Here is a 24,372-nt window from a genome sequence, read left to right as displayed (position 1 = left end):
TTGCTTACATTATAGTAGCAGATTGAAAACATATGCTCACTTGCCACTAGTCCACCAGCAGCTGAAAATCTCAGCTCATCTTCCATAGGCCTGTATGTACCAGGGCCATAATCCAGCTTCTGAGGCTTGATATGAGGCCAGATTAATATTCAAGAGCCTTTGAAATGGAAATAGTGCTTTCTTGCCAAAGATTAGAATGACAATAGACTCCATTTGCTTGTTCCCTTGCCTTTCTGCTCTTCCCAATCCGATTAATTTTCCTCATCCCATCATCCCCTCCCATCCTCTCTTTACAGCTCCATCACCTGTCATGATGATTAAGAAAGATCGGACATCCAGAAACAGCATTTCTTTATCCTGGCAAGAACCTGAACATCCTAATGGGATCATATTGGACTATGAGGTCAAATACTATGAAAAGGTGGGGAGATAATGTTAAAGGGTTGAGTTGTGTAGGGAAAGAGGTTACCTAATCGTGAGTGTGCTCTTTCAGAGAAACCAATGATACTGCTAGCAAGTGAAAGAGCTCTGTTTAGAATTCTGGTCGTGTGATACCTTTGATTTATAGGTAGAAGAGGGTTTTGAAATCATTGTGTCAAATATCCTCCATTCTATAGCAATAAGCCATAGCAAAAGATGTCACTATCAAACGTTAAGTCATCTAGTTATGGTATTAGAGATGACATTTGTGTCCTTCCACACTGAGACCCCTGTTCTACCAACTATTATATAGCGATTCCTTAATCTATTGATGAACTATTCCTGAGTTCATTGCCTTAAGCATCATTTCCTGACCTTCACATTCACATGAATTTCCTTCAATACAGATAGGAACATTGAATTAATAATGAAACGATTGTGTTATTGAACTAATGATGGAAAGCTTTCTTGACTTTGTACAAGGAAATGTAGATGAGAGTGGGTAGATAAGTTTGCCTCACATCATAAAATTGTGGTTCAGTAATGCAATTATAAAAAATAGGTACACGATTATTTATAAGTAGAATTTAAGCCATAGTATTTCATCACTCTAAGTACCACTTATTTCTCCCTGGTTATAAATTATGGCTAGGTTTGAAAGCAAGATGTATTCAAATCTTATCATTAGAGCTGGGTAGTTTTATAGCTACCAATATGAACATGACATATTTGTGTATCTGCTGCAGTTTACAAAGTATTTTAAAATGAAATAAAAACAAATTGTGAGTTGATATAGTTTATATTTACAGACTACTTCTGCATACATTATTTTGAGCTGTCTGATAATCTGATGAAAGTGGGCAAATAGGTTCTTTTACAAATAAGAAAACTGAGAGTTGATGGCATTATCTATTATTTCTCACAGCCTCACTGCTAATAAACATTAGATCTTTGTTTTGAATTCTGGCAGCCATGACTCCTCATGTAGTATGTTTTCCCCTGTGTTGCATACCTTCCTCTACATGAAAATGGATTATTTTAGAGATATGAGAATTAGTGGTATGGTCAGTTGTCCAAAAAAAAAAAAAACCAATGTATAAACATTCCTTTGCACTATGTAGTTATTCTGTTTATTGAAGTTAATGTATTTCACAAATGTGATCCCATTTTTTTCATACTGCCCCCTACAGGGAAAAAGGTATGTCTCTTTTACTGAAAGAAAGTGAGACCTTATAAACCTCACTGTGCCAAAACCATAAATAAGTTATCTCCTAGCTTTCAGTGATCCACTGTGGTACTGTCAAGTACACACTTGATCATGATCTTCTCTTTTTAAAAGTGTGATAAAATAGACTGGGCAAATATAAAAATCCATGTTTTATAGATGATACAACAAAATAAAAAGACAATTAATGATGCACCTTAGTTCAGATTGGATAGCAGAGCCAGGGAACACCCAACTTGTAGATCTATGAAGCTGATTCAAAAATACTACGAAACTACCTTCATATCTTTTACAAACATAAAGCATTTTCTGAACTTATTTCAAACTCCACTAACAAAGCACAATATACATCCATATTTTAAAACAATATTAATTAGTGCAGGAAAAGAATGACTGAATCTATTATTCTCTAAGCATTTTAAATTTGATGCATATTTATGTGTAATATTATTTTTAATATACTTTATATAAACATTTTTTAGAGCATACATTCATAAATTTTAAAATTATTTCCAAATATATATATGATGCTTAGAAATATTTTGAGCATTTTGCTAGAATTTAAGCTCTACAAAGTCTAGCTTTCTTGACTGTTTAGTTCATTAATGATGATGAACAGAGCCATGTTCTGGGTATATGATTAATAATTATTTTTAACACATGAAATAATGATTTCCACAAAATAAATATATTCAGCCCTCTTCATTATTTATATACTAACTCAAATGCTATTTGATACATAACCAGCATTTTTAACTAAAAAGTATCTATAACACACTACATTTTTTCTGTAATATTCTATTTAGTTTTGGTTGAGGATATGCATTGTTCTATATCACCCACTCTAGGTCCCACACCAGGTACAGGGATATTCCACCATTACTTGAAATTAGGTGACCCATAAAGTGCTCATATACTAACGTATGTTAAAGGAAAAACACAATTCCTGGTAGTCCATTTTCGTAAACAAGGCTTGACATAAAAAGTCTTTACAATTAATGTGCAGTGTGAATCTCCTAAAGTACAATGTAAATCCTTTTGGGAAATATTTCTAGACTTTTATCTGAAGATTTTAGTCTCTACAAACCATAGTGACTTAGATTCAACACAGTGCAAATATAGCTGATACTAAGAAAGTTATTAATGTAGAGTTTATACATAAAACCTGGACCTTTTTAAGTTTAATATTTTACAGTTAATGGAAATATTTTCTGAGAATCAGTAGGACATTCCTGTTAAGTTTAATTCAAGGGGGCATTTTTGTTTTTGTAAGTTTATTCTTGGAATTAGACTGAAGCTTTCATTCAGCCTCAGCTTTGAAGAGAACTTATTTTCATCCACATATTCAGTAATTGGTAAAAATGAAAACTAAATTTTCCTGCATTATGTGCAGGGAACAAATTATTTTATCCAAGTTGGGAAATTCTGTAAATAATTTTTTTGCTTAAAATTGCCCCTATTAGGGCTTCCCTAGTGGCGCAGCGGTTGAGAGTCCACCTGCCGATGCAGGGGACACGGGTTCGTGCCCTGGTCCGGGAAGATCCCACATGCCACAGAGCGGCTGGGCCCGTGAGTCATGGCCACTGAGCCTGCGCGTCCAGAGCCTGTGCTCTGCAATGGGAGAGGCCACAGCAGTGAGAGGCCCATGTACAGCAAAAAAAAAAAAAAAAGCCTCTATTACATTCAGAAAGTTAAATGATTGTCACCTCTTTTATCTGTCCTATGAGCTGTGTTAAAAATTTGAAAGAATTCGTTTTGAGTGGTTCACCTTTTTACCATTTGACAGCATTAGGAAGATTCGATTTTAACATGATTTTTCTTACCTCAAAGCAGGAACAAGAGACAAGTTATACAATTCTCAGGGCAAGAGGCACAAATGTTACCATCAGTAGCCTCAAGCCTGATACTACGTATGTATTCCAAATCCGAGCCCGGACCGCAGCTGGATTTGGGACCAACAGTCGCAAGTTTGAGTTCGAAACTAGCCCAGACTGTACGTATTTTTTCAAAATAGTGTATGGGGGAAAGGGCTGGTGCAAAGGTGTCTGATAATTCATTCTCACTCTAAGTTTTAGCTAAATGTGATACATTGAAAGTATATTGCTTGGGGGACATTTAACAATTTTGCATAGCATTGGGTCTGTTTACTTGTGTTTGTGTAAGTGTACATCTGTGTGTGTGTGTGTGTATGTTTCTCTTTTACAAATCGAACATATTCTAATGCCTGGAATGCTTCTGATCTTCTATTGGCCATAAATTCCTTTGAGGGTCATTATTTAATATGGTAACATTTTAACTTCTAGTACCTGTTAATTCAGATATTTCAGGTTCATTGTATGGTTCAATGAACTACAAAAAAAGAAACGTGATGATCCATGAGGAGCTTAATATTGTTTTAATCCTTAACACATTTAATCTTGTATTACTTGGAGGTTAAGGATTTTCTAAACCTGATTCATCACCTCATTCACATCCACAAGTAATTTGGTTGGTCCTGTGTGTCTGACACTAAATTTATCTAAAATTGGCAAACATTTTCCTAGTAACATTCTGATTTTCTTTAAATGCATTCACTTCATATTAGAAAAACCTTCTGCTAAAATATAAGTTTCAAAAGGGAAAATCATGGCTATGATATTAATATAAAATGAACACAAATTAAAAATTTTATTTAACTTATTAATTAATGAAGAGACTAGTAAGAGAGTAAACTGATTTAAAGAGAAATTTGAAGAACAGATACATATACACATATACATACATATTTGTATATGTTGTGTCTGTTTTTGTGTATGAGTGTGTAGACAATCAGAAATACTTAAACAAATTGGTTACTCTGTCCAAAACTGGTTAATATACTATAAGACAATAAGTATAATGATTGGGGTCATCTTTTCTAATGCACATAAAACAGTCATATCTCTAGTGAATATATCATTCTAGTTGTAATGAGAAAAATCACATATATAACTATTCGTTGTCTACAACTAACTTCATAGTTGAAAAACAGGCCAGGAAGACAATCAAAGATGAACACCCTTTAGAAACAGATTATCCAGGGAGAGTCTGACAATGCCTAGCATTCTACCGAAAGGACACACAGTAATCTCTTTTGACAGTTACAATTTGCCATTTCTCCCTGGCATCTATGTTTCCTATTTTCTGAATATTTTATTCATGGTATAAAATCACATTGTTATTGGTATGGTAATATTTTATGCCCAAATTTCATCCCTCATAGAAACATTCAAGATTAACAAAAATTATAAAAGTTGTTTAAGTTAATATGATAAAGTAAATATTTTATGGCACACTTTTTGTCAAACAATTAGAAATGCCGTTTACAATAACAAGCTCTACCTTCTACAGGGTATAAGAATCTAGTGTTAGAAATTATTATCGCACAGATGAAACATGACAATTCTTCTACTCAAAGGAGAGCTGCCATCCTCAAAAACATAAATCTACACACTTGGCCCTCCAGATCCACAGGTTCCACATCCGTAGATCCAACCAACCTTAGATCAAAAATATACAAAGCTATATCTAATATCCTGTGATAACCCATAATGGAAAAGAATATGACAGAATTTGAAAAATAATCTATATATGTATAACTGAGTCACTTTGCTGTACAGCAGAAATTAATACATTGTAAATCAAGTATACTTCAATAAAATTTAATGCATATTATATAGATATAATATATACAAAAAAATTCCAGAAAGTTCCAGAAAGCACAGCTTTAGTTTGTGGCAATCCAGCAACTATTTACATAGCATTAAGTTGTATTAGGTGTTGTAAGTAATCTAGAGATGGTTTAAATTATAGGGCAGGATGTGCTTAGGTTATATGCAAATACTACACCACTTTATGTAAGGGACTTGAGCATCCTCAGATTTTGGTATCTGTAGGGGGTCCTAGAACCATTCCTCCTTGGATATCGAAGGGGATTCAAGTCTCAGATGTGGAGACTGTACTTCAAGACCTCTCCTAATCCTCCTGTGATGGAATGAATATGGAGAAATCACTCTTTGAGGACACTAGAAACAAAATGCTGCAAAATACCATGGAAATCCACGTGAACAAGGTTTAAAACAAATTTAAAATTTTAGATGACACAATAACAAAATATAATTGCAATTTAACGTTTGTAATTCTAAATCTTTTTGTAAACTTTAAGTGGCGCAAAGCAAGTTCTTTGCTTTGAAATGCTTATAGATTGAATTTTTTCAAACTTTTAAATAGTTATTGGAATTAACAACAAAACCTAGATTTGCTGTAGCAAGAGAGATCACAAATCACAGAAATATAAAAATCAAATGTTTATTATATCATGTGGTAGAAATTAGGCATATTGGGGGGCAAGAGGGGCAGAACACCATTAGATAAATATGTATTATATTGATGCATATTTTGGAATATCAGTCTAACCTCTCTTGTTCTTAATTAGCACTTAACCCTATCTGATAAATAAATTCGCAACAACAACAAATTCTAAAATTTTAATGTGATTCCAGATTTACCACAGATATAGTTGTGACAGTGTTATGCGTGATCTTCTAATGAGGCTTCAGTGTCTGAGGTTTAAGAAATAGCCCATTTAAAAACTTCAGGGTCTTAGGACTTTTGCAAATAAGTTTTATATTTGCTATATTTCCATTGATTGATAGAGCAGATGAAAAGAGCATAGAGAGAAAGGGAACTTTTTTAATATCCCTCCTCTCCTTTTATAAAAATCTTTGAGTTGCACAGTTTGATTTTTTTTTTTAATCAGTTTACTCTTACTGCTTTACCATAGAATTCTTCCAGACTTTAAATATAAGTAAATATAGGTTTAAAAATTACCTTTTGCCTTAAGGGGAAAAAAGACAAAAATCAAAACTCTCCATTTTTATAAATCAAAATGTTATATTCATTAAAACTCTAAGGATTTAAAAGTCTTATTTGTTATAGATTGATATTTAAAAGATATAAAAAAAGGCTCATGTTTGGATTTCTTTAACAGTTTGCTGCTTATTCTAGTTTTTAGTATTTTTTAATTATAAAGTTTTATTCATAACACATATAAATGTTTCTTAGTAGAAAATAGTGTATTTCTACCTGGAATTTAATTAGTATTTTTTGATCTTGTTTACAGTAACAATATAGAGGCATAGTGGATTATATATTTTCCTAAGTGCTTTAAAGTTTCTTACTATTTATGTGTCAGTGCTTTACATTTATTATCATCACTTTACAGAAGAGGAAACTGAGGCATAGAGAGGTTAAGTAAGATTTCTAAAGTTATACAATTGGTAAATGATCGATCTGATTTTAGAACCCATGTATTTTTGTGACAGTATGAAAAGCATTTGCGTAAACATTTCATTTGATCCTGTTCTGTAAGCTATTAAGATACTATGATTTCCTTTTATCCATGGTCTAGGACACAGAGTTTTATATGTTTTTTCTGAGACTACATAGCTAGTAAGTGGAGTCAGTGAGCCTCCAGATTTTGGAGTACTGATCCAGTGCTGCTATTGCATATTAAAAAAAAAAAAGGTCATGCTAAAAGTCCCACAGAAAGCATAGAGTGTATATGAGTAAAAGGACCTTCCTAGAACAAAGGTGACATCCACCAAAGCAAGAAGTCCCAGACTTTAAGAAACAGTGTGATATGTTTGGGAAAACAGGCAGTCCATCTGTCTGGAAAGTCTCAGTGGGCAGAAACTGAATCCAGAGTGTGTGCTTTGTGCCTGAGAACGGCAGGCACAATGTAGGAGTTAGAGAAAGAACCCTAAAGGGAGCTGCCATGTATTGGGATGACCTCGACAAGCTGCTTCAACTTTCACTGCCTCAGCTTCCCTGTCTGGAAATTGGGAAAGATCATCGTGCATGACTCAATAGGGTTTTTATGTTGATTAAATTAATTGTTGTTTGTAAAGTGCTTAAAATATTACCTGGTATAATAGTATAGTAAGCACTCAGGGTGTGTGTGTGTGTCTGTGTGTGTGTGTTTGTTTTGTGTTTAAATAAATCGTACATAATTTGAACATCCAGGGAATTTCCAGAGCAAAAATATGTGGGATAAAGCTGAGAATTGGAAATGGAGGATTCTACTGGATATTACTATTCAAGAAGATTAGCTCAGGGACAATTTAGTCAGCACTCCTAAATGTTTCATACTGCCTTTTTGTTGTTTTTAATGAATGGGTATGCAGCCACTTTAACCTCTTGGACACTATTTTTAGGGGACATAAAGAAAGCCTGACAAAGGTAGAATGGAATCATTATATAGAGAACTTTATATACCAAAATTAGATATTCATATGTAATTTTGTGGGATATGGAGTACTTTTGCCAATTCTTTACCAGGAAAATGAAATAATAAAAATATATAACATTTATTAAACCCTTATTGTATGTTTAGCACTGTTCTAGGTGTTTAACTCCTTTAATCCTCACAACAATCATATTATTATGTCACACAGCAGATTGGTACAAAGCCAGTCATTCTGGTTCACGAGAACGAGCTCCTTGCCAGTCTGCTTTAGGCAGAGTGGACAGCATGTGTAGGATGGACAAAAATGGGAAGGGACTAGAGCCAGGGCGAGCAGTGTGCTTGTGGGAAAACATATTCAAACTGAATTCCTGACATAATAGGTATCAGTTTTTGCCAGTATGCCACATAAAATTATTAGACAACTGTATAACATACAATTTAATCAATACTATTCATTCAAATGTTTGCCAATTCAGTAACCAAAAATGATCTGATTTGGTTATGTGCTTTTAGATAGTCTCTGGGATTCATAGATATCTGGAGCTAGAGGAAATTGTAGAGAGGTCTAGTTTAATCCTGTCTTTGACAAGAAAAGAAATAGAGAATTCTTCTTTTTTCTATCATGTTTCCTCTACCAGTTTCACTGACATTTATTTTACAAACTGGCTAAAATTTACCAGCGAATTCAGAACTTGCTGCTCTTTATAAGTTGCTACACTATGCAAAGTGAAAAGCATGAGATAAAGTGATTATTATATGTTCATGGAGCATTATTGAATTACAAGGTTAAGTTATTTACAAATGATTCACAGATCTATAGCCAGTGGATAGGAATGTATCAGTCCATGTCTTCTGTGAAGCAGATATTAAGGTGGAATTGTGTGAGCTTCAGGGAGTGTGGGGATACAGATAAAAGGTAAAAGGGGAGGAACAGAAATGGCCAAGCAGAGCCTGAGACTGAGAGGTAGGTCAGCCATCTATGAAGACAGAGAGAAGGCAGAGGGTTAAGGAGGGGGACCCTCAGAGAGCAATGCAGCTCTGAGGGTCTCACCAAACCAACGGGGAGCCTCAGCATGAAGATTGCCCTTACAGGACCACTGCATTGGGCAGAAATGGCCTGGCTGCAGTTCCCTTGCCATGTTTTGTCATTGAGGAGAGCGTGGCTGCAGTGGATCCTGAAGGTGCAGCAGCTGCGAGCTGTCTGCCCACTGCAGGCTTGGCAGTAGGGAGATCCTAACAGGCACTCCCACGACTGCCACGGTGGCATAAACAATAGTTTTCTGGTAGTAAAGAATAAAGTGCTTGCAACAGTTTATATTATGAGTATACCATCCTGCCACACTCTGAGTTCTTTTTTCAGATGCTTAGAAAACTTTTAACAGCCTATCTGCCATGTTTCTTTATTTATATCATTTATTCCCTAAACTGCATTATTTTAGAGAAAAACTTCCAACCTTAGATTTTTCATCAGGTTCAAGATGTGATATTGGCTTCTGGAGAGCTGATAGTATAACTAAACCCTCTCTTCTGAGCTTTTCTTTTGATACAGCACTGATTCATTTGTTTAATCAGCATTTACTACAAAAACAATATATATTAAAGTATGAGTGCATGAGAGGGAATGTTCCAGGAACTGAGTATATTTTAGAGAGTGTAGAGATTAGAATGCTTATAGATTTTGTTAGCAGGTGAGCCTGGGGATTTAGGCAGAGAACAGATCCTAAATGGTTTTACATGAATTTTATCCAGAAAGTGATGGAGAGCCCTGCATGAGAATGACATAATCAAACTCATGGCTTAGAAGGAATATTCTGGTGGCCAGGTAGAAGATAGGAAAGGCCTGCAAGTAGAGATCCATTGGGAATTTCTTATTGTAATCCAGGAGAGAAGTGAAGACAGAAACTAAAATATTTAAAAGAATTTGGTGATTAATTGGATATAGAAAAATCAGGAGAGGGAGAGGACAAGGTGACTTTATATTTATGGTCTATCAGAAACTGCTTTTTCCAAAAGGTCCTCAAATGATTTATGTGAACATTAAAGTTAGAGAATCATTGGTTTAGGTCAAGGGTCAGTAAACATTTTCTGTAAGGGGCTAGAGAATAACTATTTTAGGCTTTGTGTACATACAGTCTCTGTTGCTCCTACCTAACTTGGCTAATTGTAGCATAAAAGCAGCCATAGACAATGTACAAATAAATGAATGTGGCTGTGTTCCAATGTAATTTTATTTATAGACACAAAAATTTGAATTTTATATAATTTTCATATATCACAGAATCTTCTTTTGACTTTTTGCAACCATTTAAAAAATGTAAATTTTTCTAAGCTTCTGAGCTATACAAAAACTGACGGCAGGCCAGATTTGGCTCCTGGACAATTTTTGCCAATACCTCATGTTGGTGAGTGAATGAATGATGGGCCATCTACAAAGGTAGGAAATACAGGGACAGGAACAATTTGTTGGTAACATGTGTTGGGGTCCATAGGACAGGTATGATACCACCTTTTAAATAAATACAGATACTGGAGAATAAACAATCTAATGAGAACGTTTTTATAGTTTCATCCTGGGGAATCTTACCTATTCCCTATATTTCTCTGATAATTACTGTTTATTTGATGAGTTTCTTGCCAATGAGTACAGAGAAAACAAGTCCAGCATATTTTATGCAGTAGATGCCCAAATAGTTTTGATTGATGTCAGTGAAAGCAGAGTATTTAATCTTATTAATCAGAAATTTCAAGTAAAATTATACAAAATGTCTATTTTTTACACTCAGTGAAGAATTCTTTTTACATTGTATCAGACAAGAAGCCATATTTTAGGTAAAAGCAAAATAAATAGGACTTAATTTATCAACATTTTCACATAGCTGTTAGTTATGATGTGTTAATGCCTGATCGTTTCTTATTTTTTCTCTCGAACCTCACAGCTTTCTCCATTTCCGGGGAAAATAGCCAAGTGGTAATGATTGCCATTTCAGCGGCAGTAGCAATTATTCTCCTCGCAGTCGTCACCTACATTTTGATTGGGAGGTGAGTTCACAGTCTGTTTTATGACTTACTTTCATTATTGCATTGCTTGCTCCCCTCAATTGCCACTAAAATCTGAAAAGTGTGGTCAATAAAATATTTTAACAATAAGAATGTCTCCACTTGTATTGTAGATATTTCTTTTTTTCCTCCCTTTCTTTTGATTCTCCATCTTTAGTTTTGAGTTTCTTTTTTTCATTAAATTCTTGCCTCAGTCTCCAACACCCACCACTTCTTTTGACCTCACTCTTGGTTTTTACTTTCTTTTTTCATTTATCCCTTCTCTCATCAAATACACCCCAGATTTCCCTGACACTTTCTCACCCAGAACACTGGTAACACTGCACAGCACTAATCACTAACAATGGAAACTTTACCCTTCATTCATTCTAACAGCAGTCGTTTTTTAAAAAAAATACTATAAACACTTTCTAGGGCCATTATAAAAACTGAACTGAAGGGGTCTGCACAGTGGGGTAGCATCTCTCCATATCTCCTCATTAGGCAGCTCTCCAGGGTCCCCAGAGAAAGAGGCTTTCTCTAGAGGATTTAGAAAATATGAAGTCATTAAACTTTCACTAAAGCATTTAATTGTTTGTGCAAAATGCTTTATTTTCTGTGCTTTGCACATTCTGAACATACATAATTGTTTTAAGTATATTTTCTTTCTGTGTTCTCTTCCTTTGATTTACCTCTAGGTTTTGTGGCTATAACAAGTCAAAACATGGTGCGGATGAAAAAAGACTTCATTTTGGGAATGGACATTGTAAGTTTCTAAACTATTTGCTGCCGTTTTGGCTTTACCATTTCAGCTTTAGCAGTTGTTGATTTGTAATTGGATAACTTCCCCCCTGACAAAGAGAATTCAAAAGTAGTTTTATGGGAAAACTGAGCAAGTCAAATTTATTTTAAACAGAGAAGGGAATCCACGGCTCTGCATTAAGTAATTTTTACATGGCTGCATTTCAGCATACTTAAGCTAACGTGAAGGGTAACTGGTGGTTTATATTCAAATAATGCACATGATGCGGAGTAGATACTATAGTCGGCTCCGCATGGCTGACAGGCAAAGCATATCTTCAATTTCCTTATTACTAACTATTTGCTAAAATCTAAATAGGAGCCTTTTCCCTTTCCTAACTGCCAAGTAAATATAAACAACCTCTGTTTATGTGAAACGGCTTACTCCACTTTGTCAACCAACCAGGGGAGAGCCTTTAGAATAAACTGTTTATTTTGGAGTTACATGATATCCAACTGGTAGGAAAGCCAGGGCTTTTGCCCCTTATTTTAATACCAATCAATTTAGTCTCTTTTTAATATTTCTCTGAAAGAAATACTCTTTTAAGAAACCAAGTGTTTATATCTAATAAAAAGACTCATTTTTTTTCTTCTGGTGAAACAAATCATTCCAGGTGTTTTGCTTTTCCAAACTATGGCTGGGTTATTGTGGCAATTACTAATCATCAGCCTTAAAGGGAATAGCATGTTCTCGTGGAATTAGTACAGAGACCATACTCATGCCTATATGCTCTCAAATAATCTCAATGTAATTAATATAGTCTTGTAAGCATTAGTTTCTTTGGCTTTCACTTTTGCTTTCTGAAAATAACTTTCAGTTCAACATACTTTGTATCAGTAATTGGCTTTCCATCTAAAGGTTGTAGCTTGACAGTAAAAACTTGATGACCTGTTGCTACCATGTAGGAGGAATATAGTAGATTGAAAAAAAAAAATGTTTTCCAAAATGTAAATTGAAGTAGGATGGACAGAATGGCAGAGGTTGCAGAGAGCACTGTTTGTTTCGTCCATCTCATTGAAGTCATTGTAGAATAATTCACAAAAAAGCCCAAGTGTCACCTTCCTAATATCAATATCTCATTCCAGATTAGTTAGGTTACCAACTCAAAAGTCTTAAAAGAGTGCATGAACAAATCACAGGATATTTATCTAGCTTTTTCTTCACAATCCCACAAAACACTGAGTCACATTCACCATGCATAAATTAGTCAGAGTAGTTGCATTCCTGTGGATTAAGTTGTTCTTAATCTGAGTTGGACAATCGATGTAAATATTGTCTTTAGGGCAAGACCATATTGATTTGGTTCTTTATACAGGAATTATACACCTCGTGAACTTGCAGCACTGATAAATTTCTGTGTGCCAATTGTAAGCAGGTTTCTCTATCACTTCAATCTGCTTTAGCTGTTGCTTTTTATGGTGGAGTTTGTTGAAACTTTAATTTTCTTCAAATGCATAATATCCTTATGATAGCCAAACAAAAAAGAAATGTGTTTTATCCTAGCTGCAAGGGCATAAAGTATATGCATGTCATAAACTTTCTGCGTCTTAATGCTACAGCTGGTTTATTTCAGACCATTTATTTCGTATTACTTTGAAAAGCTCTAGCTATGAACTATTCCCTCCAGCCTTGTTACAAATCCTATAATATTGCTTCAAAAGGAAAGAAATGTGTTTCACCTCCTAAGATCCTGTCCCCTTGCCCTCTCTGGCTGGGCCTTTTTACTTTTTTGCTATCCTTAGGGCAACTCATGCTGGTAAAATGGAAATGTAAATTACTGTGTTTGCACAGAATGAGCTGTAAAGTAGTGCAGCTTAACACGTGTGCATGTGTTTATTATCTGGTTTTCTTGACACAGCCCAGTTACTCTGTGTGTTGCTCTTAATTATTGGTGTGAAGGGATTATGTGCTTGCATCCTGAATCACCTGATTCCTGGAACCTCTGGGGACAGCAGTTAAAAATCAGCAGTCAAAGCTCCCACAGCGAACAGGCCATTTTTCTTGGAGATGTGTGTGTGTGTGTTTATACTTGTATTGTTTCCCTAAATGTCATGCAGATAGAAAAGCAATTTACTTAACTTTAATCAATCACAATGAATTGATTGATTTTATTTGGGAATGATTTTATTTGGGATTTTATTTGGGAATTTTTAGATTAGTTAATAATACATATCCTCTCTAGGGCTGACAGGAACGGAATGGTGACTCTAAAGCACACTTTCAAGGCTGTTTGAAGCCAGCACTTATTTAAAATGTTTGAGACATTGTTCCTAACAAATCATTTTATAATCTTCTTTGTCAATTCCTTTTTTAAATTTAAGTACAGTTGGTTTACAATATTATATTAGTTTCAGATGTATAGCATAGTGATTCAGGATTTTTATAGATTATATGCCATTAAAAATTATTACAAGATAATGGCTATAATTCCCTGTGCGATAACAATATATCCTGTTGCTTATCTAGTTTATATGTAGTAATTCGTATCTCTTAACCCCATACCCCTATTTTGCCAGTAAGTCTCTCCCAAATTGATTTCCTTAAGTTCAGCAAGGTAAAATATTTGTGATTGTTTACCAGAAAAAAAATTTCATTTTCACCTTATTTTTAAAAGTGCTATTTTTTCCCTTGGAAAGGAATGCTAGATTTTCTTACCTTACTGTTTCCTGACTTTACTATGACCAGTGGAAAATCAAAATCGGATGATCACATATTCTAGCCTCCATTTGACTGTCTTCTTTAAAATGTAACCAAATTGACTAAACAAAAAGATTCTGAGAAGACTTCATTTCCTAACGTCTTTTATTAAATCTATGGTTACTTTTACTGTTTTCCTTACCCCAAAGCAAGAAAAGTATGATAGCTTTCCTTAATCTGTTTCTTGTTTCAACAGTAAAGTGTTTTAGTACTGATAATGTAGAAATAGTTTTAGTGTGATAATAAATTATAGTAGACCATTGTACTAAAGACTGACTGTTTTTATAGAAAGAAATGATGTTTATAATAAACAGCAGAAGCATGCAAATTGATGCATGAGCTCCAAAGAAACGGGCATTTCTAAGCCCAAATTCTGTCTCTGGGAAACCTCAATGATATTCATATTTGTGAATAAGCATTCTTAATATGAAGATACTGATAATGGCGATAGTCTCTGTCATTTACTGGGCACTAACTACAATGACAGGCACTCAATGCTAGGCACTTGAAGAGCAAGTTTTCCAGAGCTTTCTTTCTCTGATGCCTGGCAGATTCTTTGTGCTGTGCTATTCAAAGTGGAAGAAATAGAAAAGTAGAGTTCTTCAAAACCTACTCCACTCACAGTTTGCCCAAAGAAAGGGCAAAAAACTTACTATCTCCCCATTTCAGTGGATGTTGACTCCCTAGATATGGGTGTCATCTCAAATTATCTACACTCTGCCTCTGGATGGAGAGTGGCCAGTCTTTTGCAGTGTCAGGGTCAACACCAGGCAGAGGGAGGAGTGGCACTGACCTATCTTCTCCTACATTTTCCATGTGCTCCCTCACCTCCCATTCCCATTTTGCTGTCTCAAAATCATCTGAAGAGGGCTTCCCTGGTGGCGCAGTGGTTGAGAGTCCGCCCGCTGATGCAGGGGACACGGGTTCATGCCCCGGTCCGGGAAGATCCCACATGCTGCGGAGCGGCTAGGCCCGTGAGCCATGGCCGCTGAGCCTGTGCATCCGGAGCCTGTGCTCCACAACAGTGAGAGGCCTGCGTACCAAAAAAACAAAACAAAACAAAAAACATCTGAAGAAGTAGCTAAGGAAAATAGTTTTTACCTCCCATCTTTCATAATCCATTTATTCTTATCCCTATATTTTTTTACTCAAAACCTCTATGGAAACTTCCCAGGAACATAAATTATTATGTGAGGTAACATGGCATTCACAAAGTCACCCTGTAGATCAACAAACTAATCACATCTTAGCCCAGACTCTGAAATCCTGGACTCATTGGCCAAATGTCCATTGTGATGAAGGCTCTTAGGAACAATTGCTGTCATCACAGTCCCTACACCTATTTCATATGAACTATTATACAAAACTGGCTCAAAGAATCTTCAGTAATTCCAGAATGTTCAGCTGCAATTTTGCCAGTAAGATTCTTCTATTAAAAAGTGATATCAGAGACTTCCCTGGTGGCGCAGTGGTTGAGAATCTGCCTGCCAATGCAGGGGACATGGGCTCAAGCCCTGGTCTGGGAAGATCCCGCATGTTGCAGAGCAGCTAAGCCCGTGTGCCACATATACTGAGCCTGTATGCCCTAGAGCCTGCTCTCTGCAACAAGAGAAGCCACCGCAATGAGAAGCCCACACACGGCAACAAAAAGTAACCCCCACTCCCCGCAACTAGGGAAAGCCTGCATGCAAAAATGAAGACCCAACGCAGCCAAAAATAAATAAATACATTTTTTAAAAAATGTATTTTTTAAAATACATTTAAAAAATGTATTTAAAATACATTTAAAAATGTATTTTTCTGATATTATTAGAAAAAGATAATGTCTGATTTTATTTGTTATTTTAGGATATTAAAAACACCTTCAATAATATAGTGTACCAAATGAAAAAATATATCACCATTAAGAATCCATGTCCCAACTGGGGATCCTGTGTAAGTCACAGGCGGCTCTCCAGGAGGAGCTGCCCAGAGTGGACGCGTTGGAGGTGCCTGCGACTCTACGAGTTCCACCCACCCATCTCTATCCATTCTGTCCGAGTCAGGTTACCTGTGAAAGGCCAAGAAAGTTTTACTTAGCCATGTGGCTGACAGGGTCTTAGTGCTCCGGCCGGGTGTCAGGCCTGTGCCTCTGAGGTGGGAGAGCCGAGTTCAAGACATTGGTCCACCAGAGACCTCCTGGCTCCAAGTAATATCAAACACCAAAAGCTCTCACAGAGACCTCCATCTCAATGTTAAGACCCAGCTCTACTCAACGACCAGCAAGCTACAGTGCTGGACACCCTATGCCAAAAAACTAGCAAGACAGGAACACAACCCCACCCATTAGCAGAGAGGCTGCCTAAAATCATAATAAGTCCACAGACACCCCAAAACACACCACCAGACATGGACCTGCCCACCAGAAAGACAAGATCCAGCCTCATCCACCAGAACACAGGCACTAGTCCCCTCCACCAGGAAGCCTACACAACCCACTGAACCAACCATAGCCACTGGGGGCAGACACCAAAAACAATGGGAACTACAAGCCTGCAGCCTGTGAAAAGGAGACCCCAAACACAGTAAGTTAAGCAAAATGAGAAGACAGAAAAACACACAGCAGATGAAGGAGCAAGGGAAAAAAACACCAGACCAAATAAATGAAGAGGAAATAAGCAGTCTAGCTGAAAAAGAATTCAGAGTAATGTTAGAAAAGATGATCCAAAATCTTGGAAATAGAGTGGGGAAAATACAAGAAACGTTTAACAAGGACCTAGAAGAACTAAAGAACAAACAAGCAATGATGAACAACACAAAAAATGAAATTAAAAATTCTCTGGAAGGAATCAATAGCAGAATAACTGAGGCAGTAGAATGGATACGTGACCTGGAAGATAAAAGAGTGGAAATAACTATCACAGAGCAGAATAAAGAAAAAAGAATGAAAAGAATTGAGGACAGTCTCAGAGACCTCTGGGACAACATTAAATGCACTAACATTTGAATTACAGGGGTCCCAGAAGAAGAAGAGAAGAGAATGGAACTGAGAAAATATTTGAAGAGATTATAGTTGAATACTTCCCTAATATGGGAAAGGAAATAGTCAGTCAAGTCTAAGAAATGCAGAGTCCCATACAGGATAAATCCAAAGAGAAACATGCCAACACATATTAATCAAACTATCATAAATTACATACAAAGGAAAAATATTAAAAGCAACAAATAACATACAAGGGAATCCCCATAAGGTTAATAGCTGATCTTTCAGCAGAAACTCTGCAAGCCAGAAAGGAGTGGCAAGGCATATTTAAAGTGACAAAAGGGAAAAAACTAAAACCAAGATTACTCTACCCAGCAAGGATCTCATTCAGATTTGACAGAGAAATTAAAACCTTCACAGACAAGCAAAAGCTATGAGAATTCAGCACCACCACACCAGCTTTACAACAAATGCCAAAGGAACTTCACTAGGAAGGAAACACAAGAGAAGGAAAAGACCTGAAATAACAAACCCAAAACAATTAACAAAATGGTAAGAGGAACATACATATCAATAACTACCTTAAATGTAAACAGATTAAATGCTCAAACCAAAAGACATACACTGGCTGAAAGGATACAAAAACAAAATCCGTACATATGCTGTCTACAAGAGACCCAATTCAGACCTAGGGACACATACAGACTGAAAGTGAGGGGGTGGAAAAAGATACTCCTTGCAAATGGAAATCAAAAGAAAGTTGGAGTAGCAATTTTCATATCACACAAAACAGACTTTAAAATAAAAACTATTACAAAAGACAAAGAAGGACACTACATAATGATCAAGGGATCAATCCAAGAAGAAGATATAACAATTGTAAATATTTATGAACCAACGTAGGAGAACCTCAATACATAAGGCAAATGCTAGAAGCCATAAAAGGGGAAATCAACAGTAACACAATCATAGTAGGGGATTTTAACACCCCATTTTCACCAATGGAGAGATCATCCAAAATAAAAATGAATAAGGAAACACAAGCTTTAAATGATACATTAAACAAGATGGACTTAATTGATATTTATAGGGCATTCCATCCAAAAACACCAGAATACACTTTCTTTTCAAGTGCTCATGGAACATTCTCCAGGACAAATCATATCTTGAGTCACAAATCAAGCCTTGGTGAATTTAAGAAAGTTGAAATCATATCAAGTATCTTTTCCAACTGCAACACAATGAGACTAGATATGAATTACTGGAAAAATTCTGTAAAAAATACAAACACATGGAGGCTAAACAATACACTACTAATCAACCAAGAGATCACTGAAGAAATCAAAGAGGAAATTTAAAAATACCTAGAAATAAATGACAATGAAAAGACGACCCAAAACCTATGCGATGCAGCAAAAGCAGTTCTAAGAAGGCAGTTTATAGCAATGCAATCTTACTTCAAGAAACAATAAAAATCTCAAATAAACAACTTAACTTTACACCGAAAGCAATTAGAGAAAGAACAAGAAAACCCCAAAGTTAGCAGAAGGAAAGAAATCATGAAGATCAGATCAGAAATCAATGAAAATGAAATGAAGGCAACAATAGCAAAGATCAATAAAACTAAAATCTGGTTCTTTGAGAAGATAAACAAAATTGATAAACTACTAGCCAGACTCATCCGGAAAAAATGAAAGAAAACTCAAACCGACAGAATTAGAAATGAAAAAGAAGTAACAACTGACACTGCAGAAATACAAAGAATCATGAGAGATTACTACAAGCAACTGTATGCCAATAAAATGGACAACCTGGAAGAAATGGACAAATTCATAGAAAAGTACAACCTTTTGAGACTGAACCAGGAAGAAATAGAAAATATAAACAGACCAATCACAAGCACTGAAATTGAAAGTGTGATTAAAAATCTTCCAACACGGCTTCCCTGGTGGCACAGTGGTTGAGAGTCCGCCTGCTAATGCAGGGGACATGCGTTCGTGCACTGGTCCGGGAAGATCCCACATGCTGCAGAGAGACTGGGCCCATGAGCCATGACCACTGAGCCTGCACGTCTGGAGCCTGTGATCTGCAACGGGAGAGGCCACAACAGTGAGAGGCCCGTTTACCGCAAAAAAAAAAAAAAAAATCTTCCAACAAACAAAAGCCCAGGACCAGATGGATTCACAGGCAAATTCTGTACAACATTTAGAGAAGAGCTAACACCTATCCTCCTCAAACTCTTCCAAAATATAGCAGAGGGAGAAACACACCCAAACTCATCCTACGAGGTCAGCATCACCCTGATAGCAAAAACAGACAAAGATGTCACAAAGAAAGAAAAGTACAGCCCAGTATCACTGATGAACATAGATGCAAAAATCCTCAACAAAGTACAAGCAAACAGAATCCAACAGCACATTAAAAGGATTATACACCATGATCAAGTGGGGCTTATCCTAGGAATGCAAGGATTCTTCAATATATGCAAATCAATCAATGTGATAAACCATATGAACAAACTGAAGGAGAAAACCCATATGATCATCTCAGTAGATGCAGAAAAAGCTTTTGACAAATTTCAACACCCATTTATGATAAAAACCCTCCAGAAAGTAGGCATAGAGGGAACTTACCTCAACATAATAAAGGCTATATATGACAATCTCACAGCCAACATCATTCTCAATGGTGAAAAACTGAAACCATTTCCTCTAAGATCAGGAACAAGACAAGGTCGTCCACTTTCACCACTATTATTCAACATAGTTTTGAAAGTTTTAGCCACAGCAATCAGAGAAGAAAAAGAAATAAAAGGAATCCAAATTGGAAAAGAAGAAGTAGTACTGTCACTGTTTGCAGATGACATGATACTATACATAGAGAATCCTAAAGAGGCTACCAGAAAACTATTAGAGCTAATCAATGAATTTGGTAAAGTAGCAGGATAAAATATTAATGCAAAGAAATCTCTTGCATTCCTATAGACTAATGATGAAAAATCTGAAAGAGAAATTATGGAAACACTCACATTTGCCATTGCAACAAGAAGGATAAAATACCTAGGAATGAACCTACCTAAGGAGACAAAATACCTGTATGCAGAAAACTATAAGACACTGATGAAAGAAATTAAAGATGATACAAACAGATGGAGAGATATACCATGTTCTTGGATCAGAGGAATCAACATTGTGAAAATGACTCTACTACTGAAAGCAATCTACAGATTCAGTGCAATACCTATCAAACTGCCAATGGCATTTTTCACAGAACTAGAACAAAAAATTTCACAATTTGTATGGAAACACAAAAGACCCCGAATAGCCAAAGCAATCTTGAGAAAGAAAAATGGAGCTGTAGGAATCAGGCTCCCTGACTTCAGACTATACTACAAAGTTACAGTAATCAAGGCAGTATGGTACTGGCACAAAAAAAGAAATGTAGATCAATGGAACAGGATAGAAAGCCCAGAGATAAACCCACACATATATGGTCACCTTATTTTTGAGAAAGGAGGCAAGAATATACAATGGAGAAAAGATAATCTCTTCAAGAAGTGGTCCTGGGAAAACTGGACAGCTACATGTAAAAGAATGAAATTAGGACACTCCCTAACACCATACACAAAAATAAACTCAAAATGGATTAAAAACCTAAATGGAAGGCCAGACACTATAAAACTCTTAGAGGAAAACATAGGTAGAACACTCTATGACATAAATCACAGCAAGAGCCTTTTTTACCCACCTCCTAGAGAAATGGAAATAAAAACAAAAGTAAACAAATGGGGCCTAATGAAACTTAAAAGCTTTTGCACAGCAAAGGAAACCATAAACAAGACGAAAAGACAACCCTCAGAATGGGAGAAAATATTTGCAAATGAAGCAACTGACAAAGGATTAATCTCCAAAATTTACAAGCAGCTCATGCAGCTCAATATCAAGAAAACAAACAACCCATTCCAAAAATAGGCAGAAGACCCTAAACAGACATTTCTCCAAAGAAGATATACAGATTGCCAACAAACACATGAAAGGATGCTCAACGTCACTAATCATTAGAGAAATGCAAATCAAAACTACAAGGTATCACATCACACCAGTCAGAATAGCCATCATCAAAAAATCTAGAAACAATAAATGCTGGAGAGGTTGTGGAGAAAAGGGAACCCCCTTGCACTGTTGGTGGGAACGTAAATTGATACAGCCACTATGGAGAATAGAATGGAGATTCCTTAAAAATCTAAAAATAAAACTACCATACGACCCAGCAATCCCACTCTTGGGCATATACCCTGAGAAAACCATAATTGAAAAAGATTCATGTACCACAATATTCACTGCAGCTCTATTTACAATAGCCAGGACATGGAAGCAACCTAAGTGTCCATCGACAGATGAATGAATAAAGAAGGTGTGGCACATATATACAATGGAATATTACTCAGCCATATAAAGAAACAAAATTGAGTTATTTGTAGTGAGGTGGATGGACCTAGAGACTGTCATACAGAGTGAAGTAAGTCAGAAAGAGAAAAACAAATACTGTAAGCCAACACATATATATGGTATCTAAAAAAAAAAAAAAAGTGGTTCTTAAGAACTTAGGCACAGGACAGGAATAAAGATGCAGACATAGAGAATGAACTTGAGCACACGGGGAGGGGGAAGGGTAAGCTGGGACAAAGTGAGAGAGTTGCATGTACATATATACACTACCAAATGTAAAATAGATAGCTAGTGGGAAGCAGCCAGATAGCACAGGGAGATCAGCTCAGTGTTTTGTGACCACCTAGAGGGGTGGGATAGGGAGGGTGGGAGAGAGACGCAAGAGGTAGGAGATATGGTGATATATGTATATATATAGCTGATTCACTTTGTTATTAACAAAAACTAACACAACCTTGTAAAGCAATTATACTTCAATAAAGATGTTAAAAAAAAAAAAGAAATTGAAGATGACACAAATAAACTGCAAGATAGCCCATGCTCATGGATCTAAAGAGTTAATATTGTCAAAATGGCCCCAGTACCTAAACCATCTATAGATCCAGTATAATCTGTATCAAAATTCCAATGGCATTTTTCAGAGAAGTAGAAGGAACTATCCCAAATTTCATATGGAATTACAAAGACCTCAAATAGCCAAAGCAATCTTAGAAAGCTGGAGGCATCACACTTCCAGATTTCAAATTATATCGTAAAGTTATAGTAATAAACACAGTATGGTACTGGCATAAAACAGGCACATAGACCAATGGAGCAGGATTGAGAGCCCAGAACTAAACTCATGCATATGGCCAACTAGGGAGCCAAGAATACTCAATAGGCAAATGATAGTTTCTTCACTAAATGATGTTGGGAGAACTGGATATTCATTTGCAAAAGAATGAAACTACACCATCATCTTACATCACTCACAAAATGTAACTCAAAATGAATTAAGGACTTCAACATAAGACCTGAACTTATAAAATTTTAGAACAAAAATAGAGAAAAAGCTCATTGACATAGGTCTTAGCAATGATATTTTTGGATAGGAACCCCAAAACACCAGCAACAAATGCAAAAATCAATAAGCATTACTACATTAAACTAAAAATCTTCTGCACAGCAGAAGAAACAATTAAGGAAAAGAAAAGGTAATCTATAGAATGGTAAAAACATTTGCAAACCATATATCTGATAAGAGGTTAATACCCAAAACACATAAGGAACTCAACAGCAAAAACCCAAGCAATCCAATTAGAAAATGGGCAAAAGACATGAATAGACATTTTTTCCAAAGAACACATACAAATGGCTTACAAGTACATAAAAAGGAGCTCTATACCACTAACCATCAGGGATATGCAAATCAAAATCACAATGAGATACTGTCTCACATCTGTTAGCATGACTATTCTCAAAAAGACAAAAGATAACAAATGCTGACAAGGATGTGTAGAAAAGGAGATCTGGTGCACTGTTGGTGGGAATGTAAATTGGTATCACCAATATTGGAAAAGTACAGAGGATTCTCAAAAAATTAAAAATACAACTATAATATGGTTCAGCAATCCTACTGATGGGTATATATTGAAAGGAAATGAAATCACTATCTCAAAGGTATATCTGCACCTCCATGTTTACTATAGCATTCTTCACAACAGTCAAGACATGGAAATAACCTAAGTGTCTACTGACAGATGAATGGATAAAGAAAATGAGGTATATTTATAGAATGGAATATTATTTATCCATATAAAGGAAGGAAATCCTACCATTTGTGACAACATGGATGGACCTTGAAGGCATTTTGCTAAATGAAATAAGCCAGAGAGAGAAAGACAAATGCTTTATGAACTCACATGTGGAATATAAAAATATCAAACTCATAGAAACAGAAAATAGTATGGTGGTTGCCAGGGGCTGAGGGATGGGGAATATGGGGAGATGTTGGTCAAACAGTACAAGCTTTCAGTTAGAAGATGAACAACTTCTGGGGATCGAAGGTGCTGCATGGTGACTCTAGTTTTGCACACTAGGAAGTTGCTATGAGAGTAGAGTTTTAACATTCTCATGCTAACAACAACAAAAAAGGTAATAATGTGAGATGAGGAATGTTTTAATATTATTGTGGTAAATATTTCACAATATATATGTGTATCAAACGATCACATTGTACACTTTAAACCTACACAATGTTATGTCAATTATATTTCAATAAAGCTGGGAAAAAGTGATAGAAAAAAAAGAAAGAATCCATGTCCCTTGCTAAAATAATTTTACTAATATTATTCACCATTATGAAAATTAAAATCAATATTATTAGTATATATACTGTGGCAGTTAAATTACAGTGTCCTTTAATGTTAGAGCATGTTTATGTACTTTAATAGATTTTAGGTTTCCTTTTTAAAAATTTAGTTTTCTTTCAGAGAAAGTTAGTTTCTTGAGCATTCCAAATTGTTTCAAATATGAATT

At 35.8% G+C, this 24,372-nt stretch overlaps 1 protein-coding gene across 2 annotated transcripts in view; it reads left to right on the top strand.

Annotated features, from left to right (window-relative positions):
- EPHA3 (EPH receptor A3) overlaps positions 1-24,372 on the top strand; it is a 364,896-nt gene that overhangs the window by 281,409 nt on the left and 59,115 nt on the right. The window contains exons 6-9 of one of the 2 annotated variants that reach the window (XM_032630294.1): positions 297-421; positions 3,476-3,638; positions 10,847-10,949; positions 11,645-11,712. In XM_032630294.1, the coding sequence (XP_032486185.1) occupies positions 297-421; positions 3,476-3,638; positions 10,847-10,949; positions 11,645-11,712 (459 nt within the window). The remainder of the gene's footprint in view (positions 1-296; positions 422-3,475; positions 3,639-10,846; positions 10,950-11,644; positions 11,713-24,372) is intronic. The other variant, XM_032630295.1, reaches the window with a different exon arrangement.

Source organism: Phocoena sinus, chromosome 4, assembly GCF_008692025.1.
Source record: "Phocoena sinus isolate mPhoSin1 chromosome 4, mPhoSin1.pri, whole genome shotgun sequence".
Lineage (NCBI taxonomy): Eukaryota > Metazoa > Chordata > Mammalia > Artiodactyla > Phocoenidae > Phocoena > Phocoena sinus.
Note: the sequence above shows the minus strand (reverse complement) of the source record. Positions and strands in the feature narration are given on the sequence as shown.